We start from the raw sequence: 20,385 nt of genomic DNA, 5'->3' as shown, positions 1-20,385 counted from the left end.
GCATAGTTTACAATCAAATTCAACACATAAGGCATATAGACATGAAAAGTTAATTACATATTGTTTCACATAAGTATTCAAGGCATGTGAATAAAGCAGATGATAAATATTATTGAAATCTAGAGAAAAAAGAGATTGTCATGGGACAGTCTAGTTTGGAAAGGCATGTAAAAATATGTGAGATTGACCTGGCCCTGAAGGGTAGTTGATGTGGATAATTTGAGTAAGTAAGGAAGGATGTTTCAGGCAAAGGTTACTGTGTACATTACAAGGCAAAGATAGAAATTAATCAGTGAGTCCTAGAAGCTCTGCATGGGCTAGTAGGACTGGAACAAAGGGCTCTTTTAAGTCATGGAGGATAAATACCAGAAAAATGAGGGCCAGCTGGTGCATAAATTCAAGTCTTCAGCTATTTAATTCTTTGGACTTTAAGTAAAGGGCCCAGATTACCAAGGGTTTAAACATAAGATCAATTTCTTTCAGAACACAAGTTTCAAAGACTAATCTAGAAACTAGCCCAGATTCTAGAATATCATTTATTTATGTCCATTTATTTATCCATATGCCATATGTCCTTCAAGTGTTAGGTCAAGCTCCTTTTGAATGTGCTGGTTACTCCTTCTGTAATTCGTTTTACCCTTGTTTTCTGTTGCTTGTCTTTAGTGTCAACTCCTACTTCTTCCCTTCATTTTGTGATTCATGATTTAGGATTGCTCCAGGCATTATAGTTGCCAGAATATTCCAAACTATTTTTGAAATCTCTAAACCTCTTCACTAACTCTGGCAGCCTTAAGTTTCTCTAATAAATTTATTTTTAAAATATTGGTTCTTATTGATTGTGAGTCAAACTCTGTTTTTATTTTATATTTATCTTAAATTATATGTCACAATTGTTATGTTACTTTGAATATGTCCATCTTTCTTAGTAGAACACTTGTGTCTAGAAGACAGTGGTTGCTTCCTATCTTTAATTCCCCTGCTGAGCGCTTCAAAATGCATTTTGAATAAAAGCTATCCAAAAAATTGACATATGAATTGATATGTGAACACATTAATGCTGAAAACCAGTATAATAGAAATACCTGAGAATAGGAAGGAAATTAGAGATACTTCCTGATAAGATACATGGTATCCTCATTGTTCCTAGCATTTCACTTTAGCACTTTAGTAATCCAAACACTTAAAATGTCTTTACACAAAGAAAGGAATGCTTATCATCACTTAATAAACAGAAAGCTAAAACTAGAGGAAAACAAATACCTGAAGGAGAAGTTTAACCAAAATTACTTAATGACTATTTGTAGAGCAAAATTATCCTTCCTATGAATGAGACAGCCGCCCAGTTAATGGACAAAGGCTTCCACCAGGCTCCCCCGTCCCTGGGATTCTCCAGGCAAGAACACTGGAGTGGGTTGCCATTTCCTTCTCTATTACTTTATAGTAGCATGTGGGTATTAACATTTTCTTGAGGTTTCAATACACATGCTTTCATATATCACAAGGTGAGGGATATGTTAATTGCATCTTATTTATACTTGACAGTTTTATACTGAGCAAACTCACAAGTCCAGATAGTCTACAAAGGGTAATCAATTTCGTTCTTGTCACATAACTGTCATTCATTCTTTGTCTTATCTGCAAGATTTAGGCCATGAATCAATGGGAAAAATCAATTATTGACTAAAGGAATTCTTCTGTAATTTTGAAAATAAACTTTTACTAGGAGACATTGTTTCCAAGTAAAAAGTTTGTTTATTGTGAATATAACATAAAAGTCCCACATGGAGAACATTTGAATGAATATAAAATAATTGATTTCAGTTGATTTATTTGGGTTACCTATTTAATAACTGGCCTTCCTGGATGGTTCAGTGGTAAAGAATTTGTCTGACAATGCTGGAGACCCAGGATACCGAGATGCAGGTTCAATCCCTGGGTTGAGATGTTCCCCTCGAGGAGGAAATACCCACTCCAGTATTCTTGCCTGGAAAAATCCCATGGACAGAGGAACCTGGAGGGCTACAATCCATAGAGGTCACCAAGAGTCAGACACGACTGAGCAACTGAGCACACACAACATTTAGTAACTATAGTTGTGAGTAACTGAAACATAATTTTTAGCTTAATTTCAGTTACCATTAAGTAAAACCAGGAAACTAGACACGTGTAATTTAATAAAAGCTTATGAAAGTGATTGCTAGCTGGAGATTATAGAAATTGCCTAGTAATCTACGCTAATTTTGGATAATCCTTGAATTTATAAAAACAATACTTGCAAATATTTAAGGAGACAGCTCAGGAAACCATCCTTTAAGTGGTGCTTTTTGAAGGGCTGGAGCTATATAAATTGCCCGTGCACTTGTACTTTCCATGTTTTCATTCAGTGAAAATTCATGATCCTCATGCATCTTCTGGTTGTTGTGTTTCCCTTTCTCCACTTTGTGTGACAAATGACAGTAGGAAATACCCGTAGCACTACGTTTTTCAGAAGTATGGAACACATTCATCAGTTTAGAATATACTCACATGGAATTGTTTGTCCTTGTTTGGTCTTTTATTGTAGTTAATTTATAAATATGCATATTTAAATATAATACTTTTACCTAAAAGACAAGCATATGAACCCTAGATGAAAGTCTCGTTAATGGGATAATGAATGAGAAGCTTAGTTTTATTACTTGTCTCATTATCTCTCTTTAGTGAAGTCATTTAATTGCTCCTTATGCCTTTCTACAAAAAGAGAACTATATTTACTGGTCCTATAAAATATTCTAGTAATGTTAACTGGTTAAAGCTAGTCTAAAAATTGCTTTAGGGTGATACAATTCAAATGAGGGAGAGCACATTCAGTTTGTGGAGACTTAATTTGCAAATGTAGGACTGCCTGGGCAGTAATGGCCCAGAAGCACTGACATTGTAGGATAGCCATTGCATGAATTTAACCCAGAGGTTGCCATGTTTTGTTTGGTCCCTAAAGTTGTTTTTCTTTTTGCACTGGGCTAACATTAAAATTTTGGCAGTTGTTCAGTCACTCAGTCTTGTCCAACTCTTTGTGACCCCATGGATTGCAGGACGCCAGCCTTCCCTGTCCTTCACTATCTCCCGGAGTTTGCTCAAATTCATGTCCATTGAGTCAGCAATGCCATCCAACCATCTCGTCCTCTGTTGTCCCCTTCTCTTCTTGCCTTCTGTCTTTCCCAGCATCAGAGTCTTTTCCAGTGAGTTGGCTCTTCACATCAGATGGCCAGAGTTTTGGAGTTTCAGCATCCATCCTTCCAATGAAAATTCAGGATTGATTTCCTTTAGGATTGACTGGTTTGATCTCCTTTCAGTCCAAACGACTCTTAAGAATCTTCTCCAACACCACAGTTCAAAAGCATCAGTTCTTCAGTGCTCAGCCTTCTTTAGGGTCCAACACTCACATCCATTCATGACCACTGGAAAAACCATATCTTTGACTAGATGGGCCTTTGTTGGCGAAGTAATGTGTCTGCTTTTTAACATGCTGTCTATTTTGATCATAGCTTTTCTTCCAAGGAGCAAGCGTCTTTTAACTTTGTGGCTGCAGTCGTGGTCCACAGTGATCTTGGAGGCCAAGAAAATAAAATCTGTCACTATTTCCATTTTTTCCAGTTTTTTGAAAAGTTGGGTTTAAGCCAGCTTTTTCACTCTCCTCGTTCACCTTCATCAAGAGGCTCTTTAGCTCCTCTTTGCATTCTGCCATTAGGGTGATGTTATCTGCATATCTGAGGTAATTGCTATTTCTCTTGGCAATCTTGATTCCAGCTTGTGCTGCATCCAGTCCGGCATTTCACATGATGTACTCTGCATAGAAGTTACATAAGCAGGGTGACAGTATACAGCCTTGACATACTCCTTTCGAATATGGAACCAGTCTGTTGTTCCATATCTGATTCTAACTGTTGCTTCTTGACCTGCATACAGGTTTCTCAGGAGGCAGGTAAGGTAGTCTGGTATTCCCATTATATAAAATTCCACATTTCCGTTTTCTGTTGAAATTTGACCACACTGTTTATATTCCTGCATAGGAGCAGTCACCTAGAAATAAGTCTTCACTGCCACATTTGAATAAACTGTAGTTTTCATTTCTTACTGACTGTATCACATCTTGCTATTTACCACAGATGCTATACCCATTTCTGTTGATCAGGAAGCTTGATTTGTTGCTTTCCTTTCAATGTGTACCTCTCTAAAGAGGATAATTGAAAACTAGAGCAGTAGTGCTTTTGTTTAAAAAAATATATAACCAAGTATTTTTGTTTCTGAAAGTAGAGATATTGACAGTGTTTGATAGGGTTAGACAAATAATGTTTTATGTGTTAAAAGAGATTATATGTTGTTCATATAACTTGATACTCAGCTCCTATTAGTGCATGTGTTCAAGTTTCAAGCTTCAGCACCTCCCAGCCTGCCCTTGAGTTTGTCCTCAGGTGACTTGTAAATGGAATCCTCTTCTTGGAAATCCTTGTCATGCTAGAACTGCTGAAACTGTCCTGCAGTCATTTTTAGGTCTCATTATTGCTTTCTCTCTGCCTCTTTATACCTGATGCTCTGAATCTTTCCCCTCCTCACCAGAATTAATGCCCCTGTTCCATATAACCCCTACACCAAAATTGGATGACAGATATAATAAAGTATTTCACTCATCCAACTACTCTGTCAAATATCTAATATTTGTCAGCTTTATTATAGGTCTGAGGGTAAAGTAATGAACAAAACATACCCAGTTGAGAATAATTCACAGCTTACCTTCTAGAGGAAGAAACAGACAATAAAGATACAAACAACAAATATATTACACACAGGTATATAGAGCTGTAGTCCATGGGGTCGCTAAGAGTCAGACACGACTAGGCGACTTCACTTTCACTTTTCACTTTCATGCATTGGAGAAGGAAATGGCAACCCACTCCAGTGTTCTTGCCTGGAGAATCCCAGGGACGGGGGAGCCTGGTAGGCTACTGTCTATGGGGTCACACAGAGTCAGACACGACTGAAGTGACTTAGCATAGCATAGCATAGCATAGCATATAGAGCTGTGAAAAAAATAAAGCAAGCTAAGGAAATAAGAGGGTAGAATTGGTGATGGGGAGCTATTTTTATATATCATCACCTTAAAGGAAGTTACTTTTGAGCTGAGAACTGATTGAGGCAATGGAGAAAACCATGGAGTTGTCTGGAGAAGAGTAATCCAGATAGGGAACAGCAAGTGCTAAGATCCTGGATGGGGAGCTGACTTGAAGCTCAGGAAGAGCAAGAACCATGGCCGTGGTAGACTCGATGCAGCCCAAACATTTAGGAGCTTATAGTCATGCTTAGTTGTTGGGATTTTATTCTGAGAGTAGTGGAAGTTACTGGAGTTTTCCAGAGGGAAATTACCAGGTGTATTGACCATATCCAATCCAAGCTCCAACTTCAGAGAGTCCTCTTTGGTAGGGAGGGGATCAGATGGAATGAAATTCTTGCCTTAGAGTTCTGATTGAATTTGATAATGATAATCTAATTTATTCTAGCCAGTAGTAGCATTCATTGGTGGAGAAGGAAATGTGACTTACTTCAGTATTCTTGCCTGGAGAATTCCATGGACAGAGGAGCCTGGTGGGCTACAGTCCATGGGGTGGCAAAGAGTCAGACACAACTGAGCAACTAACACATAGCAGCATTAGATTGTATCCGCAAGAGCCATTTTTTCCTAGCAACACTGAATCTGGCCCAGGATAAATATAAAAGTGATGGATGAGAAAGGTGATAAGTTTTATCATGAACCGAATGACATCAGCTTCACTCTGAAAACAAACAGGACAGGCTATGTGGACTTGGCCTATTTAAATGATCAAGTTACATATATTGTATGTTTATTTTCTACAGATCGTGCTATGTATAATCATGCTGTTTTTTTCTCAATAGGTAGCAGATACACTTAAAACAACTTGAGCTTCTAAGTATTTTGAAAAATAGAGGTCTTTTGATTATTATTAACATAAAGTTACAATTGTATTAACTTAGTTCTTTTAAAAATATTTTTTTAGTGCCCAGGAGGAGCATTTACACCCAATATGCGAACCACGAAGGAGTTCCCAGATGACGTTGTCACTTTCATTCGGAACCACCCCCTCATGTACAATTCCATCTACCCAGTACATAGAAGGCCTTTGATTGTTCGTATAGGCACTGACTATAAGTACACAAAAATAGCTGTGGATCGAGTGAATGCTGCTGATGGTACATACAATGTCCTGTTCCTTGGAACAGGTAAGTATTTTAGCTAAAACTACTCTTAATATGTAGTAAAAGAACATGGTTGTTGAGGGCATGATATTGAAATCAGAAAAACTCCAGTGTTTGCTTCTGTCTGACTCTTAGGTGTTAAATGTCCCTGTGTTTCAGTTTCTGCATCTGCAAAACGGAGTTAAAATAAATTACTTTATGGGATTGTTGGGAGGATCCAATGGCTTAATATTACCATATGTAAAGCACCTTAAACAATTCCTGGCACCTAATACAGTGAAATAAGATAATGAAATAAATGAAGGGATGGGAATTTTTAAGCATGAGTATCCTCTCAGCTAAAACAAATTCTGTGACCTCTTCATAAACACATGAAGCTATCTATGCTTTCCTGCCATCTCTATGACTTTTATCAATTAAAATTTTTTGTTTTACTTTTTAAAATGTATTTATTTTTTAATTGAAGGATAATTGCTTTATGGAATTTTGTTGTTTTCTGTCAGACATCAACATGAATCAGCCATAGATATGCATTTGTAATATCAATATAATATCAATTACATTATTACAAACTTTATTCTTCCATTTCATCCTCCCCTGAAACCTTGGCTTAGCAAACTTATGCCAGCATATGAAATCAGGCCTGTACGTTCACCCACCTCTACTTCTGCTGTACTGCTGATTTTGCCAAGGTCTTCAGTTTTCTCGTGATAAGAAAGTCCAATATCCTTTAACAATTAAAATGCCTCCGTGCCCTTGTATCATTTGATATTGTAGAATCACTCTTTACTTGTTGCTTCAGCCATAAGTCACATAATTTTCCTTTATCTTCAACAATTCCTTCTCAGTCCCTGCATTAGTCTGGCTTCCATCTCCCCATGAGTGTACGTGTTTACTGAGGTTCTGTCCATAGTCTTCTTTTTACGTATTCCTTGGCCATCTCATTCACTCATTTGGTTTTAATTAGTCTGTGCAAACAAATCCCAAATGTGTATCTCTAGTCGTTGCAATTTCATGAGTTCAGTGTTAGTATTTACAATTTATTATTAGGTAACAGAAGTTGTATGACCCATTAACATTTCAAACAGCATGCTTCAAACTCAGTTTATTCACTTATAAGACTGCTTAACCAATGCTTAATCTAGTTCCCCGTGTTTGTATTCATTGCTACACATTCCTCTCAAGGTTCTATTTCTCCTTGATATGTCATTCTTTCTAGATATATTACAGTTCTTGGTAAACTCAGTAAATATTTGTCAGGATGAATTGAAAATCATAACTATATCCATTGCTTCTCATACAATGAAAAGAATTCATAACTGATTGCAGAAACTAATTTTTGTTTGCTTAAAAACTGTTTTCAAAAGATGTTGTCTTCATATAAATAACTACAATCTTTTAGCCTTGATTCAGATCATCTACTGTGGAGTTTGCATTTTTTAAAAAAACTTTTTTTCCTGAATTGGTCGTTTAGAGTTACACCTGTCCTTAATGTTTCATAATACTTAGGAAAAAATGACTGTTTTCTTATTTTCCTTTTGAAGCCAGTCTTAAAGGTGGACCCTTTTCCCAGTTTTATTGAGATATAATTGACATACATCACTGTATAAATTTAAGGTGCACAACATAATGGCTTGACTTAACTTTATATATTGTGAAATGATAATTGCAGTAATTTTAAGTATCCGTCATATCATATAGATACAGTAAAAAGAAAGAAAAAATACATTTTTCCTTCTGATGAGAACTCTTAGGATTTACTCTCTTAACAACTTTCATATGTATCATACAGCAGTATAACTATAGTGCATCCCCTAACTGCTCACGTGTACCTTATATCCCAAGTACTTATGTGTCTTATAACTGGAAGTTTGTCCCTTTTGATTGCCTTCATTTAATTCTTCCTCTCCCCACCTCTGGTAATGAATGTGGTTTTTCATTTTGTTTTTGCTTTTTTGTTCCATATATAAGTGAGAGCTTAGCATAATGCCCTCAACTTCCATCCATGTTGTCACAAACAGCAAGATTTAATTCTTTTTATGGCAGAATAATATTCTGTTGTGTTTTAAACCACACTTATTTTTCCTTTTTTAAAAATGAATTTTGAATGAAGTTAAGTTGCTTTACTTTATAGTGTTGTTAATTTCTACTGTATAGCAAAATAACTCAGCCATACATACACATGTATCTCTTCGCTTTTGGATTTCTTTCCCATTCAGGTCACCACAGTTAGTACGTTAAGTAGAGTTCCCCAAGAAGAATGGGAAATTGAGATTACGGCGTATACCCTATTGATACTATTCTGTAGAAACCATGTAGCTGTAGACGGACACTTAGGCTGTTTCCATGTCTTGTCTCTTGTGGATACTGCTGCAGGGAACATGCGGGTGCAGATATATTCTACTGTTAGTGTTTTTGTTTCTTAAAGTTGGACTCTGATGCCACATTCAGGTTGTTTTTTCATGAAAGTCTACATAAGATATACAGGTTTCATGGGTGGAATTTTCTAGTCTTTAAAAATTGTCCAACAATGTTCATTTAGATAGAAAGCAGTAAGAAACATGCCTTTGCACAAGTTCTTTGACTTTTTTTACTACATAAAAAGTGTCTGGCATCTTTACTCGGACATTTTTATATTGGTATTTAAACACTTGTGTCATTTTCAAAAACAGTTTTTAGGCATATGTTTTTAATTGTAGTGGGAAGCTCCACTAATCACTGCTTACAAAGCCACATAAGTCTCTTGAAGATTGTATTCTAATAGGAAAATTCATGCTGTGAAATGCCTCTGCCAAGAGCGTCTTTCTGGATAGATGGTAACTCACTTAACCATTGAACCTAATCCTCATGGTTATATCAGATCACATTGTAATTGATTTCAACTTACTTGAAACTCTAACAAACAGTATATCGTTATGAAATATATTTTCTACCTGAGTAGATCTTGAATTTCTGGTGAAATTTCTTCAAAAGAAAGTTCTCTATGTTTGTTTGCTACTGAAAGTGAATAAAATAGCCTTTTCTGAAATAGAAGTTGGGAGAATCATGGTTCACTATTCCCAGAATTTCTTAACTTTCTGTATCTAAATGCCTTAGGAAGGATTATAGTATGTCTTTTGTGTTGTCAAATCCCCAGGTACCAAATAGCCCTTTAGTTGTTATTAATAAGTAATGATGCTTCAATTATTGCCACAATTAAGCAAGCTTCTCTCATGGCTTCCCTTTTCTCTGGATCTTCATGAAGAATTAAAGGGAATTTGATGAAGATATTGGTTGTCAAAAAAGTTGCCATAGGAAAAACTTATGGGACAGGTCATTGGAATGCAAACAGGATATCTTATAACTGTATCCACTTTGAATAATAGGAATGATTTGTAGTTCACAGAACTTTTATGGTAGTTGTGCAGGCTGAATGCTCAGTAACTTGCTGCTGCAGCTGCTGCTGCTAAGTCGCTTCAGTCATGCCCGACTCTGTGTGACTCCATAGACGGCAGCCCACCAGGCTCCCCGCTCCCTGGGATTCTCCAGGCAAGAACACTACTGGAGTGGGTTGCCATTTCCTTCTCCAATGCATGAAAGTGAAAAGTGAAAGTGAAGTCGTTCAGTCGTGTCCAACTCCTAGCGACCCCATGGGCTGCAGCCTACCAGGCCCCTCCGTCCATGGGATTTTCCAGGCAAGAGTACTGGAGTGGGGTGCCATTGCCTTCTCCGTCGATAACTGTTACACTTAGTCTACTATAGTTTACTATTCTGGCTGAGGTTGAGAGGCTGGTATTCTGGCCTTCTACTTTTCTGGGACTGCCTGATTATTTTTTGTGTACTGTGAGCTGCCACAATAAACAAACACATACATACATAGGTACATGTACAAGTCAATAAATGCAATGAAGGGAAGAGGAAGGGAGGGAGAAATAAATTTTGTCCTGTCGTCTTTTATTTCTTAGTTTGCATTATCAACGTCTAGTCTGTGGGTGAGATAGCCCACAGCCTGCTACAAATATGGTCTATAAGCTAAGAATGATTTGCATTTTTTAATGACTGAAAGAAAAATGGCAAGAAGAATATTACATTAGCAGTGAAAATTGTAAGATTTTTAGATTTCAGCGCCCACAAATAAAGTTTTATTAGAACACAGCCACATTCATTCATTTACATTTATCTGTGGCTAAGTTTGTGCCACAAAAGAGTTAAATACTTGCCAAAGAGACCACTCAGCCCATAGAGCCTAAATTTATTGTTATTTGACCTTTAACAGACAAGGTAATTGTAGAAAAATTAAGACTTCTGAAAGAAGCTATTGTCTAGGATGTAGCTATAATACAATAATTTATAATGATGCTTAGTATAAAAACATCTTCTTTAATCTCGAGTAAAAAATGTCTTGTTATATCTATTAAAATTTAAACTAGAAACCATGTTCCTTGATTATTTTGCAATTCATTACGGCTACTATGCTCCTAACAAGGAACACAGGTTGAAATAATGTATTTTAAAATCAGTGCATTTTAAAATCTGGTAGTATTATTTGATATTTTGTAGAATTTGGGGTTTGGGATTTTTTTTGTTCGTTTTTGAGATTAATTTTTACTGTTAAGATGATGGGTATTTTTATGCTCCTTAGTCTCTTTTTTCAGTCTTTAGGAAAGACTATAAAAGAGCAGGCAAGTATTCTCATAGGATTAACATTTCTGTTTTAATTTTGCCACCTACTGCTTATATCCAGGCTATTTGTTCAAAGTTGATGATAAAGTACAGTGAAGAGATTTGCCTGTTTTCTTTTTGCCTCTGGAGTTATGAAAATAGTTAAGTGTCTGGGCCAAGTTTAGACACATTTTGTCAAATTTACATTTTGAGCACTAAATGTGAATCAGAATGACATGTGGTTTCTGATGAAAGAGAGAGTATTCTTGTGAATGGATGTTAGAGGTTTAGGATGATTTAATGCCATTATGATTTTTTAATGTATGGTCGATACATGTAGTGCTTTGCCAAAATTCTTGTATAGTATGTACTGTTTCATGCTTCGTACTAGCTTCCGTTTAACTGGATGATTACTAAGTTTGACTGTTGGCTCCAGTAGGTCCTTTGAAAATGTGGAGATTTGAAGTGTGTGCCACATGTGTGACTAAAGCCTTAATATGTTTGCCTTGCAGCATTACAGGATCACTGCCTTTATGGTAACTAATCTGTTCTGACAGTCACATCTTTTGAAATGTATACCTAATGAACTGCAGAACTAGGCATTTTGATTTTTACAGAACTACCTAAACTAAAAACACCCAAGATGTAAAATGTGATAGCTGGAGCCATGCATTTGACTTCAGAAAAGACGACTCTCAGTTGTAAACTGTGCGTGTCAGTCACTCTGAGGATAATGTCTACACTTCCCCTTTGCTTAGAAGTAAGGAACAAATCCCTTTGTAAGTCACTGGTTTTTAATAACATTGTGGTTCACTGCTTTCCAAATCAGAATCTAGAAACATCTGAGAGTTTACCAAGGATTCTACAGGGATTGTCACAGCAGGAAATACTAATAGAACAGAGTGGAATGATGACTGAATTGAAAGGGGAAAGATGATAAATTATGGTGTGATGATTGCTTGATCATGTAGAAGAGTAGCAAAGGCAATATGTGAAGAGAAAAATATGCAAGAGAGCCCAGATAGTGGTTGTTAATCTAGAGACAGATGTTCTTATTTAAAGTTTATTTTAAAAAGACAGTTTACTAAGAATAAATATATGATAATTGCTGAAAATATTTTTCAAAAAGCATAAGTCTTTTCCTTTAAGCTACTCTTCAGAGATACATTTTATTAAAGATCGTGTGAAATCTCACATAATCATTATATAAATTTTGGTGTTGCTAGTTTGCCCAAATTACTCATTTATCTCTTTAATATGCTACTTCTTATGCAAATAAGTACACTTTTTCAAGTTTTTGAACTATTTTATTACTAGTTTAGTGATGCTAATTAAGGTTATTTACAATGCTTATCTTTTGCCAGGTATGTTATTGAATCTCATCCAAAACTTATAGTCACCCTGTGAGGAACTGTGAGAATGTAGACCCCATTGAGAGCAAGGATATTTGTCTGATTTATTCATTGGTACATCCTCAGAATAGCACATCACTCAAAGTTGTCGTGTTCTTGCCTAAAGAATCCCAGGGACGGGGTTGCCTGATGGGTTGCCATCTATGGGGTCGCACAGAGTCGGACGCGACTGACGCAACTTAGCAGCAGCAGCAGCAGCAAAGTTGTCACTCAGTAGATATTCTTTGAATGAATGAGTGGATGAGTTGCACTTATCCTCCACCATGTTTAAACTGAAGCTCAGATAACTGAAGATCACATTGATATTGAGTGTATGATACAACCAGAATATAACCTTTTGGTATCTGATTTCACATCAAGAGCATTTATCCTCTTCAAGTCAATTACCTCATCTACCATCACCACTTTATTTACCTTTTATGAAGTTAAGGTAATTTCATTTTGTTGTTGTTTGGTCACTAGGTCGTGTCCAACTCTTTTGCAACACCAGTGGACGATAGCCCGCCAGGCGCCTCTGTCCATGGGATTTCCCAGGCAAGAATACTGGAGTGGGTAGCCATTCCCTTCTCCAGGGATCTTCCCAAACCAGGGATCAAACTCGCATCTCCTGCATTTCAGGCAGATTCTCTTACTGCTGAGCCACCAGGGAAGCCCCCATTGTCTCACTTTACTGTGAATTAAATGTTTCCTTCACATATGTCAGGAGATATGGCTGATGTGTTGACATTCAACATTAGCTCAGCACTGCTTTGTTAGAATAACATCACTCACTTTTGCCCATCCACACATTGTCACCAAGTCGTACGTGTGAAAGAGATACATCTTACAATGTGACAGAGAAAACCTGGAACAGACTGGATTTGTATGTGAATTAACCAGTTAACCTGTGAATCTCGTATCTTTTTATGTCAGCCGCCATGTATTTAGGGTTGAAGGAGGTAATATTTTGTGGGGAGAGGTGAGTACTAAAATGGAAGAGTAATTCATCTCACTTTTTGATGTATTACTAAATCTTTGTGCATTTTAAAACTTGTGCCTTTCAGCAGGTGCAATGGCCATGATATGCTCTTTATTACTGGTGCTTTTACTATGTATTCACTGATATAAAACATGTGCTGCTGCTGCTAAGTTGCTTCAGTCGTGCCCGACTCTGTGCGACCCCATAGACAGCAGCCCACCAGGCTTCCCTGTCCCTGGGATTCTCCAGGCAAGAACACTGGAGTGGGTTGCCATTTCCTTCTCCATGTGCAAGCAAACCTAAATCCTGTATGTTGCCTTCATTTTAACCCTCACTTTTTCATGAATGTAAGAAAAATTTCTAACCCAAAGACATTAACTTATAAAGTCTTTTGTCTGTGTTTTAATAAGAAATAATCACACTATGTTCTTGTTCTTGATGCACTGCTGAGTTTCCCTGAAGCAGACTTAGCAGCCTTTGTCCCTTGGAGAAACTCTCATAGCCCATTACTCAGCCTGGCCAGCCCTCTCTATGTGACTACCTGAGGAGGTACATATCCAGGTGTCAGTTGTGGGGGTGGTCTTTGTTGAAAGTGAGTTTTGTTTTATCTTGTTTTTAAGTTTTATGGAACTGAGAAAAGTTTTTAAATTGTTGAAAATGAAAAGAGAGATTTAATTTAGAATATGAAGTGTAGTGTGAATTGAACAAAAAAGGCTTGAAAGTGGATTTTCTGAGGTGAGTCTGTTATTAGAGTCATAAATGTTTTCCTTAGTTGTATGCGTATTTTCTCTTTCACTAATGTAGTGAGCACAATAATAGGCCCCCAAAGGTCATTTCCTAATCCGTGGGAACTGCTCTGTCTGCTCAGGGTCCCACAAAGCCACAAAGTGTAAACCAGACTGCATTCCTTTCTGGAGTTCAAAATCTTTTCCAAACTCACACAGTATTTGGAAAAATTAAGTTCCTTCCTGATGCAGGGATGAGGTACTGCCTTTCCCTGCCATTGTCCATTCAAAAAACACCTGTTTGCTCCTTCTGTCTACTAAAACAGAGTCTCATACAATGTAGCATAATTGTGGGATTGACATACTACGGATTTAGCATTATTTTGTGGTTTTAGAAGCAAGTCACACATCTACTCTTATTCAAGAGGAGAAGTTATACAAAGGGGTGACTTAGTAAGGCTCTTCTTGGAGTAGGTCAGTCAATTCCCAGATACATTTATGTAGCTAGCTCCCTTTGGCATTGATAGGGAGGATACATTACAGACAGAGAAAAAAGGCCGGTTAGGAGACTTGGTTTTTTTATAGGCAAGAAATGATGAGAGCCTAAATTAAAACAGGTGCTAGAAGTCAGAGATTGAGAGGGATTATCAAGAGATATTTATGAATAGGAAAGGACCTGATAATAACTAACTTGATTTGGGAAGAGTAGGCAGATGAAAAAAAAAGTGCCTAGGGTGTTTTGTAAATATATGGTCTGTCACAAGGATGAAAAGAAGTACCATTCATTGAACAAGGGAACATAGAATCAGCAATCAGATTTGGAAAGTAGTGGATTCCTTTTGAAGGGCACACCTGTCCTTTCCTATGACCTGTTATGATTAGAAGCTGAATTTACCACCTAAAATACATTATCTCATCAAAATCTCATAGCAACCGAATGAGAGAGAATCATTATCCCCATTTTAGAACTGTGTAAACTGAGGCTTTGGTAATTAAATGGCTAGCTTATGGTTGTGAAGCTATTAGAAACAGTAACTAAATTCCAACCCAGGTCTGTCTCCCACTGAGTTAGAGATTCTGTGGACCGCTCAGATGGATAAGTCAAAGAGGGTGTTGTTGTGGATACACTTCAGCAGAGAGGGCTGTGCTAGAGATGCAGATACAGAAGTCATTAGCAATATAGGTGTCAGCGGAATCCTTGACAGTTCTTGAGGTCACTCTAGGAACTATGCAGATAAGGATTTAACTCTGGGGAGCTCATTTAAAAGGTAGGAAAAGTAAAGATTATCTACTAAGAAAATAGAGAAAAAGTGATCATAAAGTAACAGGAAAATAAGAATTAGTATCATGGTGACCTCGAGAAAAGAGAATAGCAGGCAGGAAAAAAAGCCGTGGCCAGGATCATCAGATGTGACAGTTCTGTCCGAGGGCCCTTGTAAGATGTTCCTTTCCTCGTTAGCCTGTCTTCTTGAGGACCAGTGAAGCTTGAGAGGAGAATAACCATTTCAGTGGAAAGAATGGGTTGTGAACAGGAGGAAGTAAGAATGGGTTAGCATGAGCAAGTGTATTGAGAGATGACTAAATGAAGAGGGAAACCTCCTCTTTTTACACGAGCACCCAAAAACGTAGGCAAATGTTCCAGGCCACCTTCTCTATGTGCTTTAGTCTTTGCAAACTATTGTAGAAACACCCATCTTATGGTAAAACTGGTGCAGAAAATAAACTAATTAATAGTGACCATAAAATCCATTAATCTCAGATGAGTAATTCTTTCTGCAAATTTTAAAGGATTAAATAGAAAGAGTTAGCTCCTTGCATTATTGGAAATTTAGTTGTTTCATCCTGTGTCGGTTCTATAAAACCTGGCATATGACATACACTTCTCCATTGTCAGAGAAGGCAATGGCACCCCACTCCAGTACTCTTGCCTGGAAAATCCCATGGATGGAGGAGCCTGGTGGGCTGCAGTCCATGGGGTCGCTAAGAGTCACACACGACTGAGCGACTTCACTTTCACCTTTCACTTTCATGCATTGGAGAAGGAAATGGCACCCCACTCCAGTGTTCTTGCCTGGAGAATCCCAGGGACGGGGGAGCCTGGTGGGCTGCCATCTATGGGGTCACACAGAGTCGGACACGACTGAAATGACTTAGCAGCAGCAGCAGCAGCATGACATACACCTGCATGGAAGTCCATTTATTTTAAATTGATATTGTAAATAAAACATCCATAATACAATACAACAAAGGACACTGAAATGTAATTTGTACATTTTGGTAATTTACACAATCCTAAAACATTAATGTTAGTGATTCCTGAGACTCTATTTGAGTATTCTTTTTAGCTGTGTCTCCAGGAAATAATTATAATAAGCCATATTTTAATGGAATATCACTTGGTCTAATATTAGATTTTTTTTCTAAATCATTATAGGGAAAATTAGCTTCTAGAACCAGAACATATTATACTGTAACTTATTAAACACATTTTGTTACATCAGATATATCATTAACAGATATTTTGCATGAGTACAGAAACTTTAGTTGAAAAAATAATCAAATCAAAAATTTTGAACACGTGTACACCTGTGGCAGATGCATGTTGATATATTGCAAAACCAATACAATATTGTAAAGTAAAAAAATAATAATAATAAAATTAATAAAAAACTAAAAAAAATTAAATGGCACATTTTCCTGTATTCTATTTCTTGGTAAGTCCCAACTAAATCAAAGCTTATAATTTAGTCACTCCTTATAAAATTGTCAGTTCAGTAAAATAATTGGTCTTAAAAGTTTGCCCTAGAAATCTACTTCTCCATTAACTTATCTAAATATGTACCTCCCAAAGCTTTCCACAGCAGTAATGGATGCAAAGCATGTGTAAAATCCTAGCTCCTACACGTCCTAGCTCCTACACATGGTCGTGTGAAATGGGAAATTTAAATTCCCAAAGATATTCCTACAATAACCAATTCCAATTATGTTTGGGATTTCTCCTAAACTTTGTTGAAAACAGAATAACTTTTTAGACTAGGCTAAGGATTAGGCAACATTCTTTAACTTCAAAAGACCTATGTTTCAATCCTGCTATGTACCATCTGCCAGTTTTATGCCTGGGAGCAAATTATATAACATCTCTAAGCCTGCTTTTCTTAATTGCACTACTTTATGGATGTATTTTAAAGATTAAATGATGATGTGTACAAAACTTGGAGTGTACTGCCTAACAATTGGTAAGCATTTGACAGGTACATATATATATGTATCTATACAGTATATATATATAAATTGACATCAATCATACTATCTATGAATATAAATATACATATATATATATATATTTGTGAATACACAAGTATTTTTTAATTCTGTTGCAAATTCTAATGCCATTAACTAAAATAAGCAGTGAACAAAATACACAAATGTCTCTTTAAAGTTTGTATTCTTGTGGAAGGAAACAGGCTATGAATAATATGTGCATAATTATTTTACAGCATTACTTAAATTTGAGTACACTGTATTAGGAAAAGTAGAAAGGAAGCAAAACCTTTAATGACAGATCATAGATGAATCTGCCTGGTATAAAAGAACAGTAGGTAATTTATGTAACAGAAAAAGACTCACAATAAGGAAGGACAATTTCAGAACACTAAGAATAAAAGTGTACTCTTTGTAAAGTTCATAAGGAAGGTTTGTATAGGATTTTGCCTTTGATCTTGAACAGCCTTGTCAGATTTGTAAAGCAAATACTGTATCCACATTTTATAGAAAAACACAAAGGATTACTGGAGGCGGGTTTGTTCAAGTTTACACCATTTTCAAGTTTAAGACCAGAATAAGAATAGTGGACACTATTGCAGGTTTGGGGAAACAGGTATATGTTCTTTTCAGTAGTAGTGTGGAGATTGCCATTAACTGGGCTGTTAATGAGCGATGTTTATCTACTCCTGAAAGCTAACTGCAAAAAGAGAACCATCATAGAGCACAGTTACACTTATACTAAGCATTCAGCATATGGTAAAACGGTACTAATTTATTGTATTCCTTCTCATGTAAATGGCGTTAGGCAGACTCAACAGCAGTGTCTTGAATTATATAGTAGCTTTAGTAGGTCTAATTTTAAATACTTACATTCTACTTTATCTTTTTTAGTAATAACCAGAACATGATTTCAATCTATAGCTTGACTTAATTACATCTCAAATTATTTTTTTATTGCTTGAGCTAAATGTTAATTTTTTAATCAAGAAAATAATAGGTGAACAAAAAGAAAAAGGAAGAAAAAGCAAGCCTAGTTTATATTCCCTAATATGAAACTAAATGTATTTCAGTGTTCAGAAGTATGTGAATAGGAAAAGGTAATATACATATATATTAATATATTAGGTAAAATGGCTTGCACAACCTTGGATCACAGTGAAGTCCGTAGTACTGTTGCCATAGTGAAACATAGAAATCCTCAAACCAAGTATAACAAATACAGGTTATAAGTAGCCTTAGGTAAGTGCAGGTCAGATTTTGTGACTAAAGTAGTTCAAGTTAGGACAGATTTTACCATCAAAGCAATTAAAAAAAAAAAAAACTTGAAATTTAGAGCTGCAGAAAAAAGATTATAAGCCCACATTAAAAATACAGTGTAACCCCCTACTTATATAGAGGGATTATAATATAAATATTTTATTTTTTTTACTCTGTAAGATATCACAAATATCTTTGCTTGACATATTTTGGGGAGAAGGGAGGAGTATTTTATTTTAGTATCACGATTCTCAGAAATATTGTTATTTACATTTTCTTACAGATTTATTGGATCACAAAATTGGAAAACACAATTGTAGACTGATTTTACATGTGGTTTGACCAGGGCCCCAGCTTCTTTTTTTTGGAGTTTTTGGCTCTGTCCTCCTTAGCTGGGGGCAGAGTTAAGCTTTGTTCTTAGGTCAACTTTCTCATTTTTTCAAATGGCTGCAGAAATTCCAAAACATATCTACAGACCAATCAACCCTGATGGATAGAGGTCATATTGGATTTTCTTTAATCTTCCTATGAACCTGTGTTTCTATTTTTTATTATTTCCATTCAGACTAAAAGACATCCTTTAGCGTTTCTTCAAATGTAGGGAGTCTGCAGACAAAAAAACTTCCAAGCTTTCATTTATCTAAAAATGATTGATTTAATCTTATATTTTTAAAGAATATTTTCACTGGATATAAAATTATGGGTTAACTTTTTTTCTTTCAGAAATTAAAAAATGATTATTTCTTTATCTTCTGGTTCCATTGTTTGTGATAAAAACACAATGCCTTTTTTCTCTGGCTGAATTCAGAGATTTATTTCTGTAAATTTTATTTTCAGCAATTTAAATATGATGTGACTTTTATATCTGTTGAGCTAAGATCTCATGGAATTCCTAATCTACAACATATTATTCTTCATTAAATTTGGGAAATTTTCAGCCATTCTTTTTTCATATCGTTTTTTCTTCCCCAGTCTTCCCTTATTCTCCTGTCAGAACTCTAATTACATGTACATAAGACCATTTGATGATGTCAGCCATGCCCAAAAGACTGTTTTAATTTTTTTCTCTATGTTCTTGCAACTGGACAATTTATATTGATCTGGCTTCAAGTTCACTGACTTTCTACCCCAAACTGCTATTGAGTCTATAAAACTGATATTTTATTTTAGCTATCATAATTAAGTTCTAAAATATCTATTTGACTTTTTATAGTTTTTATTTCATTGCTGAGTTTTTCATATCTTTTCATTTATTAAGACCATGTCTTCTTTTCATTATTGTTTTGCTTTTAATTTTTTAAACATAGTTATGATAATCTATAATAGCTGCTTTAAAGTTGTTGCTTACTAAGTTCAGCATCTTGGATAATTTTACTTCTTTTTCTTCCTGAAGACCATCCCCTGTTTCATCCATTTTTTTCTCTTCCTCTCTCTCTCTCTCTCTTCATGTACAATACTTTTTGTTGTTCTTGATTCTGGACACTGTAGACAATACCTTGGCTTTAGGTTCAAGCATTCAGTTATCAGCTGATCACCTTGAATTTGTTAAGACTTGATTTACTCTGTTAAAATTCTAGTGCTCAAGTAAGTCACTCTAATTTAGCAGGACACAAACTCCAAATTCTCTCCCTTGTATGTGTTTTCAGATCTTGGTTACAAGTAGTGTCAGGACAGACTTAAAGTACGTCTTAACTCTAGAACGTGGCACTTATTCTTATAGCATCATCTTTTTTGTGTATCAGCTGGACACCAGAAGTTCTAACAAGGTGTCAGTGTGATCTGTATACTCTGATAGAGCCAGAACTACAGTTTAATGCAGCATTGCCTTTCTCCAGAGCTGCTGCACCCATAATTTGTCTGTTCCATACTCCTAATAGAA

The 20,385-nt window shown here is 36.1% G+C and overlaps 1 protein-coding gene across 1 annotated transcript in view; it reads left to right on the top strand.

Annotated features, from left to right (window-relative positions):
* SEMA3C (semaphorin 3C) overlaps positions 1–20,385 on the top strand; it is a 208,044-nt gene that overhangs the window by 149,457 nt on the left and 38,202 nt on the right. The window contains exon 12 of the mRNA XM_027539810.1: positions 6,051–6,273. Coding sequence (XP_027395611.1) covers positions 6,051–6,273 — 223 coding nt within the window. The remainder of the gene's footprint in view (positions 1–6,050; positions 6,274–20,385) is intronic.

This window comes from Bos indicus x Bos taurus, chromosome 4 (assembly GCF_003369695.1).
Source record: "Bos indicus x Bos taurus breed Angus x Brahman F1 hybrid chromosome 4, Bos_hybrid_MaternalHap_v2.0, whole genome shotgun sequence".
Taxonomy (NCBI): Eukaryota; Metazoa; Chordata; class Mammalia; order Artiodactyla; family Bovidae; genus Bos; species Bos indicus x Bos taurus.
This window is presented reverse-complemented; position numbering and strand designations above follow the sequence as displayed.